Raw genomic sequence first — 21,797 nt, forward strand, 5'->3', positions numbered from 1 at the left:
GCCTACTATGTGCCATGCACTGGGGATACAAAAAGAGGCCAAAAAAGACTATTGAACTCTAATGGGGGAAGACAACATGCAAACAAATATATACAAAGCAAGCTATATACAGGATAAATAGGAAATAACAGAGGGAAGGCACTGGAATCAACAGGGGTTAGGGAAAGCTTCTTGTAGAAGGTAGGATTTTAGTTGGGATTTAAAGGAAGCCGAGGAGATCAGCAGTTGGAGAAAAGGAGGGAGAATGGAAGGGTCAGAGGAAAATGCCCTGGGGCCAAGAAATGGAATGTCTGAATGCCAAATAGAGCATTTTGTATTTGATCCTGTAGGCAACAGGAATTCGCTAGAGTTTGAGTTGGGGAGAGGTGTGTGACATGATCAGACCTGCATTTTAGGACAATAACTTTAGTGACTGAAGGATGGATGGATTGAAGTGGGGAGACTTGAGGCAGGCAGACCCACCAGTCTGTTATTACAGTAATCAAAGCTTGAGGTGATGAAGGCCGATAGAGTGGCAGCAATGTTAGAGAGCAGGAGGTATAATCAAGAGAAGCTGCAAAGGTGAAATCAGCAGGCCTTGGCAACAACTTGGATAAGGGGGATGAAAGGCAGAGAGGGGTCCAGGACGAATCCTAGATTCCAAACCTGAAGAAATAGACGATGGTGTTGCCTTCTACAGTGAGGAGAAGCTAAAAGGGGGGAAAGGGATTGGGGAAAAGATAAGGATTTCTGTTGAAGGCATAATGAGTTGAAGATGTCTACTGGATACCCAGTTTTAAATGTCTGAAAAGCAGTTGGAGATACGAGACTGAAGGGTAGCGGAGAGATAGCGGCAGAATAGGTAGATCTGAAAATGTTCAGCAATCTATGGAAGCTGATGAGATCACCAAGTGAAGTCATAATAGAGGGAAAGAGAAAGGGCCCAGGACAGAACTCTGGGAGACACTGGAGGAGGATCCAGCAAAGAAGACAGAAGGAATGGTCAGAAATGTAGGAGAACCAGGAGAGAGTGATCAACAGTGTGAGTGGCCACAGAGGTCAAGGAGAAGAAGGACTGAGAAAAGGCCATTGGATTGGCACCTAAAAGATGATCATTAATAATTCTGGAGAGCAGTTTGGGTGGAATGCTAAGACCAGATTATAAGGGATTTGGAAGACATGAGTGAAGGTAGAGGTACCTATTACAGACATCCTTTTTGAAGAGTTTAGCTCCAAAGGGCAGAAGAGATCTAGAGGACAATAGTGGGGATGGAAGGATCAAGTGAGTTTTTCAGAATGGGTAAGACACGGCCATGTTTGTAGGCAGTAGAAAACGAACCAGTAGGACAGGGAGAGATTGAAAATAAGTGAAAGAAGAGAAATGACAGAGGGGACAATCCACTGGAGGAGAGGGATGAAATCACTTGAACAAGTAGAGGAGAGTTGGCCTTGGTAAGGAGTAAGACCACTTCATCATGTGAAATGTGTAGAGAAAAAAAGCAGCAGAAGCCATATGCGTGATATGAGAAAAGAGGGAGCTCATGGCCTCATGAGGGAAGGCCCTCTCAGCTGAGAAGAAGGTTTGAGGAGAGAAGAAAAGATTTGGAAGAGAGGCTATGGAGAGTGAGTTGATAAGGGAGGTGTGGTAGTAGGATTGCTTAGCAGCATGGAGGGCCCAATTAAGGTTATGTAACAAATTTGTAGCGGACACAGTGAAAAGGTTGTCCTTTGCAAACAAGGTTCTCTATATCCCTGTCGGGAAACTGGGCTGGCAGGGGAAGGCCAAATTGTTGGGTGCTGGCACAGGTGCATACGGTTGCTTTGGAAGATGCTTGGACTGGCCCCTAGCAGATTTTCCTCAGGAGACACACTGTGCCCCACAGGAGATGAAAGTCTGATTCTGTGGGCTGAACAGCCCTTCCAAAAATACTGCTCTCCAAGCATAAAGGAAAGAGAAATGCAGATGAGAATGAAGGGCAAATGGTGCTATACTCACAAGCCACATAAGATACTTCTATCTCTAGACTCTCAATATCTGCCACATTCACATAAAAAAAGGGTTTGGATTCAGGAATTGTTCCTCCTATGCCCGGCAGAGAGACATTGGCCAGGCAGCAGCAGCAGTATACTGTGGACAAGCAGAAGAGAGAGATGCCATTTAGAAGTGACTGCCACCATTTATCTCCCCCCGCCCCAAGAATGCACTGTCTTCTGTTCCCTGCACCTTCACCCCAGCCATTGCTATGGGACCAAATAAAAGCATCCTTCTTCTCTAGAGGTCGAACCAGACTGAAAAGGTCTAGAATGCAAAATGAGGCTTAGTGAGATCAGACGTAAGTGTGGCCATTATTCTAAAAGTGTAAAATGCAATATTTCCATAAAAGATAGGATGCCAATGGAATGAGTAGTATTAGCCATGGGACAGCCCAGTCACTGAGGCAAGGTTTAGGGTCAGCAAGTTTAATTCTGATACTTATTTTTCTCCTTAGCTTCCCTTTATCTCTTTCAGATACTGATAATAGTCCTACCTGTAAAAGTTCCTCTCCTCTAATGATGGTTTCACACGATTATGACTAAAACTTCAATAGTGTTATCCACACCATGGGATATATTGAGACTGTGGAGTATTACATCTGATTTCAAAATGAGAAAATGAGAAAAGAAGTGTGGGCCACAGAGCTGGAAAGAACTTTAGAGGCCACTGAATACAACCCCCCTCCTTTTATAAGTGAGGAAACTGTGGCCCACGGTCACATAATGCCCTACGGCCTCACATAAAGAGGTAAGTTAGCTTTCCACAATCCCAACTGTGACAAACAGGAAACTAGGTAGTATAGTGGATGGAGTGCTAGACTTGGTCAGGAAGACTGGACTTCAAATTCATTTCTCTCACACTGCCTCCTCCCGCTATTAAATTAAAAAACTGAAAAGAGAACCTTTAAAATATGCATAGTGTAGTGAAATAAATTCACATACTGACCATGTCAAAAAAAATACACGTCTCAAGTTCTGCATGTTAAGTCCATCAAATCTCTCTACCTGCCTCAGACACTAGCTTTGTGACTCCTAGGTAAGTTAGTTAACTTCTCTGGGCCTCACTTTCCTCCTGGATAAAATGAGGTTGGACTCAATCCCTTTCAACTCTAAATCTTAGGAATAGTCTCAAACGTCATCTGTAAAGTGTGGAGATTGGATTCCTCTGAGGTTCCTTTCAGTTCTATATTCAGCCTGTGGCCATCATATGATCACCAATATCTCACCAAAAATAAACCTACCCTTGCAGGATGCTCCACCACACAAACGGCAGCTTGAAGCTTCCAGTGTCCCTATTGGCATTGTTGCCCCAATAGAGTTGCCGGGTCTTCCCTACTTACCTACCTTATTGTTTAGGATTAACATCACTCAAAATGATCATCACCAATAAGTAGCTTGGAAGCTACTCATTTCCTTCCTTCATCTGGTCCTACCTAGCAACGGCCATGGAGTGTCTAACACGTGGCCCTAGTAGAAACACTCTTAGAACCTGGTGCTTATCCCTTCCTGTGGATGTCACTTACCTCTGTAGCACACAACTCCCACGGGTGGAGGAGAGAATATCAAAATGCGTTTTCGAAGCAAAGCAAACTTCCAAAGGATAAGGATTTGCTCCCCAAAGAACTTAATAAACTGAGACATACAGCCAGCTGGGTGTGTGATCTGCAAAGGATAAAGACATGAACAGCTGGGTAGAAATGCCACAGGGAGAGACTCAACACAAGCACGTACAAGTCCAAGAAACAAAGTAAAGAAGTACCCTAACCAGTCTTCAGAATTAAGATACGAGCATGGCTGTACTCGGCTCCAATCAAAACCTATCTGGAATATTGTCTTCACTTCTGGGTGCCATATTTAAGTCAGGGTATCAAGGAGGTCACGCACATCCAGAGTAACCTAGTCAATATGACAGGGTAAGGGGACTCAAAACTGTCATCCAAAAATCAGGTGAAGGAACCAGAAATTTTTAGACTAGTTACAGAGAGGCTGTCTTGGCTCCTTCATTAATTCTTCTTTCTCTTGCCCTCTTCTATTGAGAAAACCCTATTATGTGTCCCTAAGTTTACTATTTGTTCATTTCTCTTATACATTCCCATCATTTCAACTATGACTTGTTTCTGGATGACTCCTAAAGCTACATCTCCACATTTCTGTTTGCAGACATCTCTACTTAGAATAGGGATCCTTAATCTTTATGTCATAGATCCCTGTGACTGTTTGGTGAAGCTTATAGATTTCTCAAAATATTGTTTTAAATACAATTACAAAACAAATCAATTATTCTGAAACATAGCTATTGAAATATTTTCCCCATCCAAATTCCCAGATGCCCTAAATCTGTCTATGGACTCCAGGGCCAAAACCCTTAACATAAAAGGTTCCATTGTCATATCAAACTGAACATGTCTAAAAACACTTTTTCCCACCCCAAATTGTTTCCCTGTCCCAGCTTTACTCTCTATTCATGGTACCACCATTCTTCCAATCAACCAGGCTTAGAACCTCATTTTTTTTTATTCTACCATTTCTCTTTTAATTTTTAAATTATTTTAATATTTCATTTTTATTCCTTTCTCCAATTCCTCAGGTATCATTTATTCTTACTTTGGAATGTCTCACAAATTTGTCTTCCTTTCCATTCCCATTACCGTCATCCCTCATCAATAGCCTGAGCTACCCTGCCTCTAGTCTAACCCCTCCAATCCATCCTAGACATAAGATAATCTTCCCAAAATGATCCTTTTATTATGTCACTCTTCTGTGAAATTTTTTTAGTGATGCCCCATTAAAAGATAAAGTCCAAATTCCTTAAGATGAATTATAATGCCTTTCACATTCTGAACCCAACTTACCCTTCTAGCCTGATCTATGTCTTACCTAACATCTATCTCACAAATGTATCTACCCACTGACCTCAGAACATATATTTTTTCACCTGCGTAACTTTCTTCCTACTTAGGATGTTATCTCCTCTTTCTACCTAAATCAGGATTTTTCAGCCACAGCAAGTTTTTCACAATCAACAATACTTGTGTTTGTAGATTAACTGTTTGATCCTCCTTCGATACAGAATGGATGTATAAACATAACTTTTTTTTTTTAAGTTTGTCAAATGTTTTGCTTAAATGTTACTTTAAGGGCAGCTAGGTGGCGCAGTGGATAGAGCTCTGGCCTTGGAGTCAGGGGGACCTGAGTTTAAATGCAACCTCAGACACTTGACACTTACTAGCTGTGTGACCCTGGACAAATCACTTAACCCCAATTGCCTTACCCCCCCCCCCAAAAAAAAGTTACTTTAAAAATGTTTTAGATTATTTTATTCAAAAGTTTTTGGTATGAATAGAGATATTCTATGGCTCAAAGCTTTATATGCCAGAGCAACTAATATTTTGTGTGAAAGTTGGTAAAGGGGAAAATGTATATAAATTTCATTTGATACAAGAATTGGCTAAGGCACTGATCATTCAACTCTGAACAGTGAGGAAGCTGAAGAGTTATTGAAAGCGTTGAGAAACTGAAAACAGGGTTTTATACAAAACAACAGCATCCTTTGGCTACATGAATAACATTTCAGGGGATATGGAGGGAGAAGTGGGGACCTAGAGAGAACAGAGGAGAAAGAAGACCACTCTTGGGGCAACACGAAAGTTGCTTTCCCTTTGACTAGTTGTAGGCAGGTATTTTTGTCTTTCACTAAAGAGAACTAAGGGTCTGAAGTCCCAAAGCAGGAAAGCCAAAAATGCCTCCAGGGAAGGCCTTTTGAATTCACCAAAGATTCATAGTATATTCAAAGAAAAGTTCTGCCTAAGCCTCCATAGAACCAAAGTTAAATGAAGCAGTAAATATGAAAAAGTTAAGTATTAGCAAGCAAAGAACCAAATTGTACCTAGGTATTTTATTTTAACACTTGTTCTTTAGGCAGTTTACTTCTTATTTAATGCGACTGTGTCACTGCTTTAATAAAAGTATCTTTGTTTGTACTTAAGCATAAGTGGAGGTGCATGTTTGTGTCTCAGCTGACCACCCTGTATGAGAAGTTTGGCGAACGGGAACACGAGGCCATAATCAAGGCATCACTACTCATGAGCTGTCAACATATATTCTAAGTTCTCTAAGAGGAAACCACACCAGTTCTGAGCCTGCATACTTAATATAAACAAAAGGATTATGATTGTTCAGCTGGAAGTCGTGTTCAGTTCAAGTGATAAAGACTTTTTAATATCTATAACCAATGGGTTACATATTTAGATAATATATAATAATTAGGGTACTTAACACCTCCTCTACTCAAGAATAAATCAAGATATGCCTTCCTAGGGCACAAAAAGTTGGACTCTTTTTCCCTTGGGAACACAGTAAGGGGTCCACATCTCACCTCTTATGCTAAGTGCCTATAATGAATTTGGGCAAGTCACTTAACTTCCCTGGTCCTCAGTTTCTTCATGTGTAAAATGAAGAGGTCCAACCCTAAACGGTCTGAGATGCCTGTCAGATCTAGATCTATGAATCTGGTTGCTGTGACACACACACACAAAAAAAACAAACAAAAAAAAAAACACCGAATCATTTGCAATATTTACCTGTTTCAGAGATAAAGCTTCAGCAGAGCTACACTGGAAAAATGAACTGCAGTAGCCGAGGCACTTATCCCACCCTCCAAAGTTGCCCAAGAATGCGGTTGGGCCTCACTTACCTTCATCTCTGGATACATATATCGATGGATGGAGGGCAGCCAGTGAACAGGGTGCACAGAGTTGGGTTTTCCCTCACCAGCGCGAAGCACACCTTTTTTGTCCTCATAGAATGCAGCCAGATGAGAATAATGTCCCGGCATCTCTAGCTGGTGTCTGTAGAAAACACACACACACACACAGAGTCAGAATAGCTTGGAGAACTGACATGTCCCACCCTTGTACTTATTAATGGAACACCAGTGTTTGTTGCAGCTAATACCTAGGAGAGTCAAGATCTGAGTTTTGGTTTAGGTCGATTACTTTCGGGGAGTATCATCAACACAAAGCTGCTTCACAAACTGACTGTTTACCAGCAGTACAATGAGGTCACCTCTGAAGGGGATGGGTTCTCAATGACCAAACAGCTGGTCCCGCTGCTCATCTACTACATAGCCTGTTTTCAATCCTTTCCAACACAGCTTTTAGCGCAGATATCCTTAACCATTTTTTCACGTCTTGGACCCCACCTCCATCAGAAATAATGCTTTTAAAATACATTAAATAATTAGGATTGCATTTACATTGAAATGCATGTATCAATGCTTTGTAATACAAATTTGTGATATAGTAATACATCTAGCAGCAGATCTAACAACTATAGTAATTTTAAAGTAGCCATGAGCACAAATTCTATTTGGAAATACATGCAATGACTATAATGTAATATGCAACAAAGAAAGCAACAAGCATTTATTAAGCCCCTACATGACAGGCACTGTGCTACACAAATATTAGCTTATTTGATCAACACAACAACCCTGTGAAGTAAATGAATCATCCCCACCTTACAGGTGAAGAAACTGAGATAGGCACAGGTTAAGTGACTTACCCAGGGTCACCTAGCTAGGAAGTATCCGAGGATGGATTAAACTCAGGTCTTCCTGACTTCTGGCCCAGAGCTCTATTTACTGCACCACCCACCTGCCTACATTCATAATTGAAGAAAAAGCTAAATTCCAGCTAGAGGCAGTGAAAATAAAGATGTAATTTTTTTCCTATCCAAGTTTACAGACCCCTCCCTAAAAGTCTTTGGGTCCCAGATTAAGAACCCTTGTTTAAGTGGTAGAATTCACCTCCTGTCTCACTAATTCTTAGGTAGCTAAAAATGTGAAAAACTAACTTGATATTTTGTAGCTATCCACGTACATCTGAACAGGGAAGATTTGGGACAAGTTTTTGAAATGACCTTCAGGCAAAGTCATGTTTTGGGTTTGTTTGTTTGTTTTTTGGGGGGGGGGAATGCTTTTTCCCCCAGAGAAAATTAATGAAGCCTGTATTCAAACAAGGGCTACTTGGGTGGGGGGGATGGGAGGGAGAAAAACAGCTCTCACTCGGATTTCAGGGCATGCTATGGATTTTTTTCCCTTGCATACAGAGATGGCCATGTAATGAGTGATAAATGCCTGCTTTGCAGCTTTTTATAACAATTTCTCAGTCTGCTCACAACCTAAAAAAATTCAAGGGATAGATGGTAGCAAAGCTCTTCCTATAAAAGATATCTGACTTTTCTGAGAATGGGGTGCATCACAGACCTTCTACAGGGCTGAAATCAACACGTGGAAAGCTTAACTGAAATTTGAAACTGTCCACAATGATTAAGTCAGGATATAGTTTAATACAAGGCCAAGCCACTACAAAGAACACTGCTGAGGGAAAAACCCAAATTCTTTTATAAGATCAACTATTGATTACTTTGGTTAATGAAAGGGTTCAGCAAAACATAGCATAATGGTGCAATGAAACCAGTTTTATTTACTGATTAATTTTTTGCCCAATTTGTTTGTCTAAGTTAAGCTGTCACTTTACATTTTACCTGACCCCATGTTTAAAGAAAAGACAGCTTCCGAAGGCACTTGATGGTCATCTTAGATGCCAGCTGACTGATTTCAATATGGAATATGAGGAGGAAGAGATGGAGTAGGGAAAGGACAGAGGAGAGGACAAGAAGGAAGAGGGAGTGGGGAAAAGGAGGGACAGAAAGAGGAAGATAGAAGGGAAAAGGGGGAAGGAAAGAGGGAGTAGGAAGGAAAAGGAGAGGGACAGTGGGATGGAGAGGAGCAGGCGAAGAATTGAAGTGCCCAACACGTTGAGACTGTGACACAATTATACTAGGGGCTGAAAATCCTAGACATATTATCATGTAGGGTTCTCTAGACACTCATTGTAGAAGGGAAACTGACAAGGTAACCAAGACATCCAGATATGAGAGACCAAGATGGCGAGGAGACTTAAAAATCATGCCTTGGGGATTCAGTTAAAGGAACTGAGGATGTTCAGTATGTTCCTGGGAGTAGGGATTTGTGAAGGTAATGATGTGATAAATTAATGCTGTCTTCAAATATTTCAAGGGCTGCTGCAAGTAAAAAAAAAAAAAATCAGACTTGTTCTGCTTGACTTTGAAGGGCAAAACCAGAACCAAAGGACAGAAATTATAAAAAGAGTGATTTTAAAAAAAGAGATTTCCTAATAATTAGAATTGTCTCAAAATGGAATGATTAGGGTGGGGAAGGGAAATGGGGATAGGAAGCTCCGCATTACTAAAGGTCTTCAAGAAGACACTTTGATTTAAAGCTATCTGTAGTTATATGAAAGAATGCTCTAAATCACTATTGATTAGAGAAATGCAAATCAAAACAACTCTGACATACCACATCTCACCTATCAGATTGGTGAACATGAGAAAAAAGGAAAATGATAAATACTGAAGAAGATGTGGGAAAATTGGAACACTAATGCATTGTTGGTGGAGTTGTGAAATGATCCAACCATTTTGGAGAGCAATTTGGAACTATGCCCGAAGGGCTATAAAAATATGCATATCCTTTGACCCAGCAATACCACTTCTAGGTCTGTATCCCAAAGAGATCACAAAAATGGGAAAAGGACCCACGTGTACAAAAATATTTATAGCAGCACTTTCTGTGGTGGCAAAGAATTGGAAACTGAGGGAATGCCTGTCAATTGGGGAATGGCTGAACAAGTTGTGGTATATGAATGTAATGGAATACTATTGTGCTATAAGAAATGATGAGCAAGCAGACTTCAAAAAAACCTGGAAAGATTCATATGGACTGATGCTGAGTGAAGTGAGCAGAACCAGGAGAACATTGTACACAATAAAAGCTACACTGTGTGATGATTAACCTTGATAGACTTATCTTTTCTCAGCAATGCAAGGATCTAGGAAAACTCCAAAAGACTCATGATAGAAAATGCCATCCACATCCAGAAAAAGAACTATGGAGTCTGAATGCAGATCGAAGCATACCATTTGCTCTTTTTTTTTTTTATTTCTGTTTTGCTTTGTTTCTTCTTTCTTGTGGTTTCTCCTGTTGGTTCTAATTCTTCTTTACAACATGACTAATGTGAAAATGTTTAATAGGAGTATATATGTAGAGCTTATATCAGATTGCATACCATCTTGGGGAGGGAGGTAGGAAGGGGGGGAATTTAAAACTCAAAAGCTTATGGAAGTCATTGTGAAAACTAAAAATAAATTAATTAAAATTTAAAAAAAAGAAGATTCTGTGTTCCTTTGTCAAGGATCTTACAGACAAGGGGCAGCTAGGTGGTGCAGTGATAGAGCACTGGCCCTGAAGTCAAGAGGACCTGAGTTCAAATCTGGCCTCAGACCAAACACTTGACACTTACTAGCTGTGTGACCCTGGGCAAGTCACTTAACCCCATTGCCTACCCGCCCCCCCCAAAAAATAAAAAGATCTTATAAATAGAATTCATGCTTTGTGCACGATTAGACAATGACTTCTGAGGTCTGTTCCAATTCTGTGTCTCTATGATTCTGCCAAGTTCCAAAGCATTGAAGCAAAGCCCAGGGACACTGGAAGATAAACATGACTTTAAAGTATGAACAAATAAGAGATTCTTCAAGATAAGTACACAGATAAAGATGAATGGACTGGGATGGAGTGAGATGGCAACATATCTACGACTCACTTTCAAGAGCAAGAAGAAAAAAGTAGGCAGAGATTTGCCTTTCATTTGGGATACAGCACACTTCTGTGCTTGCCCGACTAATCCCACTTGACCAGAAGATCTAAGATACTGGGCTCAAGTCACCTATACCCTCTCACTCTACCTCTGATTTATCAATAAACCAAACCTATTTTTGCAAAGTTCTAGGGTGTTCTAGGCCCTGTCAAGTAGGTAATGGTGTGTACTTTTACTTGAGATCATGAAGTTAAATGGATCATGAGACTGGGAATCAAGAGTCTGTAGAATGACCTAGGGGCAGTCACTGGGGGCAGTCACTGGGGGCAGCTAGGTGGATGGAGTACCTGGAGTCCGGAAGACCCAAGTTCAAATCCAGTCTGAGATACTTACAAGCTGTGTGACCCTAGGCAAGTCATTTAACCCCGGATTACTTCCAAAAAAATTCAAAAAAAACCCAGCCATTGAACATCTGAGAATTTTATCATCCCCTTAAAAAAAAAAAAAAAAAAAAAAACAACACTTAACTGGAATTTCTGACTTTGCAAATGAGGAAGAACAAAAAAGTCATAACTTAACTGTAGATGGGCAAGTTTGCTGGCTTCCAGTCACAACCTTCAGACAAAAGCACCCTTGAGGCACTCCAGGTTTCATTTTAGGTCTCCAACTTTGGGCTGTTCTGGGGAATTGCACACCTTCCCTTTGGCATGGTTCCCCCCTAGGGAACTTGGGAAGGGGGAAGGGCACTGCTGTGTATAACTCTTCCTAAAACAAGGGCCAGTTTTATCCAGCCTCTAGCACCCTAAACAAACCTATTTTTAGCTAACTGAAGTCTCTGTCTTCAGATGGTGCCACATAACTTCAGCCAAAAAAAGGAAAAGGGTGAAGTTTGAACTTGTTTTCAGCTTGCCTTATGGGCTTTTGATAGGAAGGGAATGGAGACCCTTTGGGAAGACTAAAAGGGAAAGTTGGGGGAAGGGGGTAGAGTAGGGAGAGAAAGGGAAAGAAAATTTATAGCTAAACTTCAACTAAGAAGCAAGAAGTTAATTTTTTTTAAAAAAGGCTTTCCCCAATTACCTACATGGGATAATAATACATTCAAGAATTAATAAGAGAAATTTTAGGTTCCAGGTTAAAATTCAGGGTATATAAAAGAAAGTCAAAGTGTTAAGAATTACGAGTTCACTACAAAACATCCATTTCTAGGGCAGCTAGGTGTCGCAGTGGATAAACCACCAGCCCTAGAGTCAGGAGGACCCGAGTTCAAATCCAGCCTCAGACACATACTTACTAGCTGTGTGACCCTAGGCAAGTCACTTAACCCCAATTGCCTCACCAAAAAAAAAAAAATCCATTGCTATCTGATTTTTACTTGCTTTAAAAAGTTGTTCCAAAAATTTCCTACATAGATGTTTACTTAGAGTTACTATTTCAATCAACAATCATTTATCAGACACCTTATAGCAGAGCATGGTGCTAGGCATTTGGAACAATACAAAAATTAAAATACAACAGTATTCCTGAAGCTTACAATATAGTTATTTACTAAAATGTCCATTTTTCTATAAAAAAATATAAAAGTCTGGAGGCGGAGTGATGTAGTGGAGAGTTCTTGCCCTGGCATAGGAAACCTTAATTTCAAATCCTGCCTCTCATGCCCACTACCTGTGTGACCCTGGGAAAATCACTTAACCTCCCTAAATCTCAGTGTCCTCATCTGCAAAATGAAGGGGGTCAAACTAGATGGTCTCCAAGTTTCCTTCCAGCTCTGTAGCTATGATCCCATTACACTTGGTTACAAATCTGTGAGGAAAATCTGTAGCAGCAACTCAGTATCTTCAATGTCAAGCATTTATTAAGTGCCTACTATGTGCTAGGTGGTGCAGTGGATAGAGCTCTGGTCTTGGAGTCAAGAACACCTGAATTCAAACCTGGCTTCAGACACTTACTAGCTGTGTGACAATGAATAAGTCACTTAATCCTGTTTGCCTCAGTTTCCTCATCTGTAAAATGTGCAGGAGAAGAAAATGGCAAACCATTCCACTTGTCTTTGCCAAGACCCCAAATGGGGTCACAGAAGAGTCAGACATGACTGAACAACAATGACAACAATAATTGGGGTAGGCACTGTCCTAACAGCTGGGGATACAAAGAATGGCAAGAGACAGACAGTCCCTCAGGGAAGAACATGCTTCCTAAGAGCGTTTGTAAAAACCCACTGCCCTGGGATGGAGAAATCCTGTGGTCTAGTCCCAGCTCTGACAATGACCAGCAGCTACACAGAGCAAAGAAGTCACAAGATCTCTATTCCTCATCTATAAAATGCCAGGGCCTAGATTCAAATGACCTCTTACGGCCTTATGGACTTTTCCAGTTCTAAGAATCACAACTTTCACTTGCTACCCGGTGGGAGGATAGTAAAATAGTCATGAGAATTTAAAAGGGAGAATTAAGCCCCTATAGTTCCAAATGAGCAAATCCCCCCCCCCAACCCCGCTACTCTCAAAGTAAAAGCTTTGCAACAGAATTTATTTTTGTACTATTAGTTTGGCTTTTAGAAGGCATTTTGGTATCTATTTCTAAATGCAGTATGTGAAAGCTCTGAGAATTTATTTCAAGCAAAGAACAGAACCACATTGTAAAGGTATAAGGATTCCCTAGAAAAGTCTCCAATTTCCTAGCTTACTTTACTCTTCCACACTGTGCAGAACAGATAAGGAATAGCCTGCACCTCTCAAATTAATACGAGGGATGGTCTAAAAAGGTGAGGTTCTTTTTGCACACCTAAGGCAAGGGAGTGATTGTTTTGGTTAGGGTAAACAAATTTCAAGCCACTGAATACTTTAATTAAACTACAAGTATAAGTGATAGAATATGAAAGAAAAATCCCACTCCAGGATTGACTGTTATATTGTGTGGAAGTGGACTAATTTTTTTTAAAAGGCTTAAAATCCTTTTGTTAGAAAAAATGCCTTTTGTAATTGTATTGTCGTAATGAAACTTGACTGGTGGGTAAGAGCTTTAAGACAGGTGAGGTTTATCAAAGTGGACACAGTCATACAAAATGTAAAACTTACCGGACTTGATTCTCTAAGAAGTGCATGTATCTGTAAAGGAGGGTATAGGAAGGTGAGAGAATGCCCACAGATTTCATACGTGCTCCACGCTCCAGTTCACTCTCCACAGGCATGTTAGCAAAACAGGCAAGGCCAAAGAAATGCCCTTTTCGGAAATAGCTGAGGGAAACCAAAATGGTCAAAAAAAAAAAACAGGAATACTCAGAAACAAAGTGAAATGAAACAATTGTTTTTTTGAGTGTTGGGAGGGGGAAAGGACTTGATCAAAGCAGTCTCCTTGCTTTGAAGTGACCTTTGGTTTGAAATTTTGATAGAGGTTTTCTCTCTCCCCATAGAAGGTGTAGCCCTATGCATTTGTGGCTTTTTTTAAAAATTTTTTAATTTTTAGGCAATTGGGGTTAAGTGACTTGCCCAGAGTCACACAGCTAGTAAGTGTCAAGTGTTTGGTCTGAGGTCGGATTTGAACTCAGGTCCTCCTGACTTCAGGGCCAGTGCTCTATCCGTTGCACCACCTAGCTGCCCCTCATTTGTGGCTCTTTAACAGGTCAAAAGACTACTCCAGATTTGGGGAGAGGGGTATAGAGGGGTTGGTTAGCGGGTAAAAAAGCTCATCAGGAAGGGGAGGATTTCAGGAAAATCCTAGGAAGACTTACATGAAATGATGCAGAACCAGGAACAATCTCTATAGCAATAGCAATATTGGTTTTGATATTTGGGTTTTGTTACGTTTTCCAGCTTTACAATGTACAATTTATTTTAATGGCTGAATGGTTTTAGGAGACAGATTACATGCCAGTAAGAGGTCATATTTTCACATGGTTAAATGAAAATACATTGTCTGTTAACAAAAGACATCTTTGCCTAAGTATTCTTTTTCATTGTTTTTTTTTTTGAAAAAGGCCACTGAAATGTGCAAAATGATCTGATATGATGGTGATGGTATCAAATTAGATGCCCCTTCACATGGCAATAGCAGTGCATATAAACATTAATATGAGTAATGGATTAGGTTTGGAAATGATTGAATAACATCACTTTGGGTAGCACAACAGCTTCAAACAGTACTCAGACAGGTATATGAAATGTAGTAAAGCAATTATATTTAAACAACTTTAATTATGGTGAACACTACCAAATGAAAACTGGGAAGAAAATTACAGTAGAAACCTTTTGTAAAGATAAGACTCCATAAAATGCATATTTAAATTCTCGATACCACAAGGTTTATAAATTTCAGCACTATTCTGGAGTAGCCTACTCTGCATGAACAGGTATTTGCAATAATGAAATAAATCAAGCATGCCATGTGGCAATTTAAAAATCCAAACAGTATATTAATTGATATATACAGCATAACTTACTACCTGTTAAACTAAGCATGAAGATTACAGTATCCAACATCTTACTCTCCAATTAAAAAAAACAAAACAAAACCCCAAACAAACATGACCAGTGAAAGCAGAAAATAGGATTTGTGGAATCTAATTTGAACTGACGTTAAAGTATTTCATATAAGAAATAAATGCATGTTGCGTAAACAGCGAAAGCCAATGTTCCACCAATGATTTCTCTTCCAAGTAGTTAAACACAACACTGCATCGCTATACAAAGATTTATTTAGAAGACATGAGTAACAGTAATATTGTAATGATGATCAACTATGAAAGACTTAGCTACTCTGATCAATACAGTAATCCACCATAACTACACAAAGAACTCATGATGTAAAATGCTATCCACTTCTAGAGAGAGAATGGATGGTCTCAGAGTCCAGGTTGAAATATATTTATATTTCTTTTTTTTCCTTGATTTTTTTTTAAGATGGCTAATGTGGAAATATGTTTCCCATGACTTCATAGGTATGATGGGTACCATATTTCCTACTTTCTCAACAGGTAGTGGAGGGGTAGAGGGAGGGAAAGAACTTGGGAAAAAAATTATTTTTTAAAAAAGCTCATCAGTAAAACTTTTCATCTTCTTAATGCAAAGAAGAAAACCAGAAAAAATGCAAAAGGGAACACAAAACAATTTTATTACCATCTTGTTAAATTTCTTATTGTTATTGTTATTAAGAATAATAGTAGTAACAGCAGCATTAATATAGTACTTTCAGGTTTGGAAAATGCTTTACAAGGAATAACTCAATTTATCCTCAAGCAACCTTGGGAGGTAGGTAGATGCTATTACCACCCCTGTGTTACAGATGAGAAAACCTAGGCTGACAGAGGTGTTGACCTCCCAGAGTCTCATAGATAACAAGTACATGAAGCAAAATTTGAACTCAACTCTCCCTGAGTCCACTTCACCACCTAGCTGCTTATCTTCTCTATCACCCACTTCACAACTTTAATGGCATTCTCAACTCCTGCTAACCCCACTGGCAAATCTTGTTTCTATCCTGACATCATCACCATATACGTCCCCTTCTCTGTACTCACACAGCTACCATCCTAGGACCAGCCCTCATCCCTTCTTCCCTAGATTACTTCAACAGTCTTATGACTGGCCTTTCTGTCATACATTTCTTAATTAATCAATAAAAATTAAGCATCTGCTATATGTCAGGCATTGTTCTAAGTGCTGAGGATACAAAAAGAGGCAGAAGACAACCCCTGTCCTCAAGAAGCTTACAATCTAATCCCCACTCCAAGCCATCCTCCACTCAACTACTAATGTGGTTTTCCTAACTGCTACTCAGCACCACACTTACCCATTCAAATGGCTCCTTATTACCTGCAGGATCCAATCCAAATCCCTTTGATGGGCATTTAAGCCCGTCACAACCTGGTTCCTTTATACTTTTCCAGTCCAAGATCAAGCTATACTGACATACTGTTGTCCCTCCATCATAACACCCCATATCTATGCACTCCCTCTTCACCTTGACCTCTTTAGTTTCCTTGACTTCCTTCAGGACTTGGCTCAAATCTTACCTTTGGCTGGAGGCCTTTGCCAGTCCAAACGAGCTGCCAGGATTACCTTCTGTCTGCTCTGTAGATACCTTGCCTTAACACTTGTTTGTTGATTGACTAATGAAATACACATACACACATAGCTTTTAAGAAACAAGCTATATACAACAGAAGTACATAGTTCTTTATAGTAATAATATGTAATAAATTAACAACAGTATCTCCCTCACAGTACTGTAGTGAGAATCAAATAAGATAATAGTTGTAAAAGGTTTTGTATACTGATATATAAATGTTATCTTTTTATTACATTACAATCTTTTTTCTTGTTCTTTGTATACTTTGTATACCAATGATTAAGTTCACAATAAAAAGAAAATTTTAAATTAAAAAAAAAACAGTAACTAAGCCTGTCCCCAGATGAATTGGTTGGCAGTTAGAGGCTGCTTTGAAATGTCACCTATAAAACAAATGATTTTCATTTATTCATAATGCCCAACAAATATTAAGCACTTAATAAATGCTTCCGTTAGCTAGTTATCATTTGAGAACTTGGGATTTCTTTTCCTCTTTTTCCTTCCATCTTTTATGCAAAGAGTACCTCCTCAAATGATTATAAAACTCCCAGGACCACTTCTTCCCTCCCCTGTGAAAAAAAAAAAGGGGGGGGGGAACAGCTAGATGGCACAGTGGATAGAGCACTGGCCCTGGAGTCAGGAGGACCTGAGTTCAAATCCAGCCTCAGACACATGATACTCACTAGCTGTGTGACCCTGGGCAAGTCACTTAACCCCAATTGCCACACCAAAAAAAAAGGGGGAGGGGTTCAAATAAGATTATCTCTAAGCCTTTAAGGCTAGCGCTTAAACACAAGGATGTCTAAACTTTGTTTTCTTTTTTCACTCTTTTCAGTAAGGGCTGAACAAATCATCCTAGATTTGGGTTCCCATTACACAAAAAGGAAATGATGCTATTTCAGTCCCTGTGACCACAACTGGGGAACTGATAGTCACTTTCTAGATAAATTTGAAAGGATGCTAAAGGTCTTTAAACAGCTGGGTTATCTTCAAATGTTTACATTAACTAACTCATGGAAACCTCGAGTTCTCTGTTTTAGGACTGGCAATTGATGTCATGGAAAAACCCCTCTCAGTCTCATGCACAAGACAGGAAACACAAATGGGTCAATTCTGCCTCTTACCTATGGCAAACAGGCCCGTTCCCGGGGAAAGGATGGAAGAAAGGCAAAGAATGGTGTGGTTAGCTTACTTTATAATATTTTTAGCCACCAGAATAACTACCCAGCTCTAGATGGAGAGTTGTTCCTTTTCAAAAAGCTTCACGAGTCACAAGTCCACCGACTGATAGTAAAAAGAAGAGTTTAGTAGGGAACATCTCCAGAGCTTGTAGCACAATAGCAAATGGACAGAACTCAGTCTTTGGAAAATGAAAATCACATTGGCTAAGGGAGAAGGGAAACATATACTTCATTCCATATGCCATAATTGACTGTCTAGACTTTCCCCATCATGCCAGAGAAGCCTCTTCACTCTGGAAGTACACTGGGGCCCCAGCAATCCCTTCCTCTGATTGGCCAGTTCCTCTCAGAACCTCTATTTAAAGGAAAACATCTAGGCTGGGTATGTCTTCATTCCTCTCTGGATTCCCCTCTTGACTCTCGAGACTTTCTCCACCATACCCCATAGCAAGTACCTTCTCCACACTTCCTTGTTTTTTAGCTTCCTCCTTTATAATATAAGCTCCCTGAAGGCAGGGACAGCCTGTTTGTATTTTATTCTCAAAGCTTAGTACAGTACTTGGCACACAGTTAAGAGCCTCACAAATGCTTGTTTTATATACTATAAGCATTGTCAAGTAGCAAACTAACCCCATAAAAATTACACTCTTATTTTCTTTTTTTTTTAAAGAGACAATCAAGGAAACTATAATTTTACCAAAAGGTACCACACATAATAAAGCAACATAAAATTTTTTACAATAAGTTTCTCTTACAATAAGTTTTTTTCAATAAGTTACAATAAGTTTCAATGTGTTCTTTCCCTTTCATTGTGATTTCAGATGCCAGAATGTCTCTTAATATATTCAGCTCCCTGTAAAGTTACTACTCTTGCCCTTGAATAATGGGGGAGGTGGGGAATACCATCCATGTAAGCATTCCATATTCCTATAAAGATGTCCAACAATGCATTTCTTGGAAAGGACTTTTCTTTTTTTTTTAATCTTTCTTTTATTAATTTATTTTGATTTATCAATAATCACTTCCATATGCTTTTGAGTTTAAAATTTTTCTCCCCCTTCCTCCCCACCACTCTCCCTAAGAGGGTGCACAATCTGATATAGGCTATACATTTACATTCATATTAAACATATTTTCACATTAGTGATGTTGTAAGTAAAAATTAAAACCAATAGGAGGAACCATCAGAAAGAGGAAACAAAATTCAACAGAAGAGAAAAAAAAATAGCAATTCGACTTCCATAGTTCATTCTTTGGATGTGGATAGCATTTTCCATCACAAGGCCTCTGGAGATGTCTTAGATCTGTGTATTGCCAGGAAGGGTTAAATTTATCAATATTAGTCATCACACAACGTAGCTGTTATTGTGTACAATGTTCTCTTGGTTCTGCTCACTTCACTTAGTATCAGACCATACAAGTCTTTCCAGGTTTTTTTGAAGTCAGCCTGTTCATCATTGCTTATAGCACAATAGTATTCCATCATTTATTTTCTTTTAAAAGCTGTTTTATCAGTGCAGCTAGGTGGCACAGTGAATAGAGCACTGGCCCTGGAGTCAGGAGGACCTGATTTCAAATCCAGTCTCAGACACATAACACTTACTAGCTGGGTGACTCTGGGCAAGTCACTTCACCCCAATTGCCTCATCAAAAAAAAAAAAGTTGTTTTATCATCTTATTAATAGTCAGTTCTACTGCTTGAAAAGCTTATTCTCACACCCTTCAAGGAGTAAATAGTACCTGCATTACTTCTCAATGCCTGGAGTCTAAGTGCATGTGTACCACCTTTATTTTTACAATATGGAAATTAATGCCAAGAAAGGTTAAATAACTTGTCCAAGGTGATACAGCAAAAATGTATCAGACTCAAACCTCAGCTCCTAGATTCCACATCCAAATGCTTTTTTCCCTCCACAGTGGCATGCAACTTTTAGATGTGGGGTTAGAGGTAAGGAGGCTGTGATCTGAGAGTGTGGGCAGGGAATGTGGAAGTGGTACTCTCTCCCCACCACAGGGAACAAGTTATGCAGTCACAAGGTCCATGCATGCTAGCATGGTGTGTTTGGGGAACATCATTGTCATCTCTTGTTAAGAGTCTTCTGGGGCAGCTAGGTGGCACAGTGGATAGAGCTCTCGCCTTGGAGTCAGGAGGACCTGAGTTCAAATCTGGCCTCAGACACTTGACACTTACTAACTGTGTGACCCTGGGCAAGTCACTTAACCCCATTGCCTAGCCAAAAAAAAAAAGTCTTCTGGTTAAGTTCAACATCTCCCTGCCCTTCTCAGCCCCCACAGCCTGAAGATGCCCTGGCTTAAAAGAATGATGTTCCTCTTCCAAATAAACGCCACCCGAAATGCTCCAGTGTCAGAATGGCAATGAATGGAAAAAAAACCAATGTAGCTGTCATCTTTTCCCTTTATTTTCTCCATCCTCCTAAATTGGAGGGCTTGGTCCACATTTTAAAATGATACTATGACTCCATATGATATAGAAAGGCCCAAGAGATCAAAGCCTGGCTCTTCCACTCACATGCTATGTGATCATGGATAAGTTCCTCTGCCCTCCCATACCCCAACTTCTCTGTTAACTAATAATAATTCTAAATAATGGCTGACATTTATTTGCGACTTTGTTTTTTAAATACTTTACATATATGATCTTATTATATAATTTTCATAACAACCCTGTGAGGATTAGTTAGGGTCAGAGTTAAAAATACTAGAGGTATTTGTCTACATACAGATGAGAAAACTGAGGCTCAGGGAGATTAAAGGACTTGCCTACGGTCACAGATATACTTAAGTGTGTGAAGTAAGAATCAAACGATCTCTCTTGACCCTATGTCCGGCACTCTATCACTACTACCATTCAACCAACATGGCTACCCCTAACCCCACATCCAAAAGTTGCATGCCACTGTGGAGGGAAAAAAGCATTTGGATGTGGAATCTAGGAGTTGAGGTTTGAGTCTGATACGTTTTTGCTGTATCACCTTGGACAAGTTATTTAACCTTTCTTGGCATTAATTTCCATATTGTAAAAATAAAGGTGGTACACATGCGCTTAGACTCCAGGTATTGAGAAGTAATGCAGGTACTATTTACTCCTTGAAGAGTTTTGTGAGAATAAGCTTTTCAAGCAGTAGAACTGACTATTAATAAGATGATAAAACAACTTTTTTTTTTTGATGAGGCAATTGGGGTGAAGTGACTTGCCCAGAGTCACCCAAAAGGGCACTGGTTTTGAGTCAGAAGATCCAAATTCTAATTCTGACATACCTCTGTGACTTTAAAAAAATTATTTAAAGTATCAGAACCTCAATTTCCTGTAAGACGAAGAGAGCAAACTAAGTGACATCTAAAGTCCCTTCCAGCTCTAAATCCTCAGATGCTATAACACTACTAACTGACTTACTATAGAATGTAAATTAGTAGCATTATTCTTCAGACCACTCCACATTTGTGTCGGTGACAGACAATGGTCCTTGCATTACATAAGGTGTTTTCTCTCCTCATGTCCTCTCTCAGTGCAGTGAAGCTTGTGGTCAATGGGGCCATGCTATTTCCTTCCCTTGTTCATGGCCTGATATGTGTTGTGGTTATAGCCCATTGATTCAAGAGAAGTTACTCCTTTCACTTGAGTTCCTTCAGCCTGCTTTTCACTAAAAGTCAATTGCTCACCCTACCTCATCTTAGGAAGTCTTGACGATTCTTCCTTGAAAATGTTTTTTATACTTGGCATAGTACAATTGAAAGAGAGACTCTAAAATCTGAGGACCAGAGTTGGTGCCTTATTTAAACAGCAACAAAAGTCTGATCTCACATTAAAACTGGCATCTGGGTTTGGATATGAAAG

The 21,797-nt window shown here is 39.7% G+C and overlaps 1 protein-coding gene across 1 annotated transcript in view; it reads right to left on the bottom strand.

The window, feature by feature from the left end:
* Positions 1-21,797, bottom strand: part of KIAA1147 (KIAA1147 ortholog) — a 54,974-nt gene that overhangs the window by 7,394 nt on the left and 25,783 nt on the right. Inside the window, exons 3-6 of the mRNA XM_027842358.1 lie at positions 13,772-13,930; positions 6,707-6,860; positions 3,537-3,675; positions 1,976-2,107 (exon numbers count right to left, since the gene is read on the bottom strand). Coding sequence (XP_027698159.1) covers positions 1,976-2,107; positions 3,537-3,675; positions 6,707-6,860; positions 13,772-13,930 — 584 coding nt within the window. The remainder of the gene's footprint in view (positions 1-1,975; positions 2,108-3,536; positions 3,676-6,706; positions 6,861-13,771; positions 13,931-21,797) is intronic.

Source organism: Vombatus ursinus, unplaced genomic scaffold, assembly GCF_900497805.2.
Source record: "Vombatus ursinus unplaced genomic scaffold, bare-nosed wombat genome assembly UNPS02014870.1, whole genome shotgun sequence".
Classification (NCBI taxonomy): Eukaryota; Metazoa; Chordata; class Mammalia; order Diprotodontia; family Vombatidae; genus Vombatus; species Vombatus ursinus.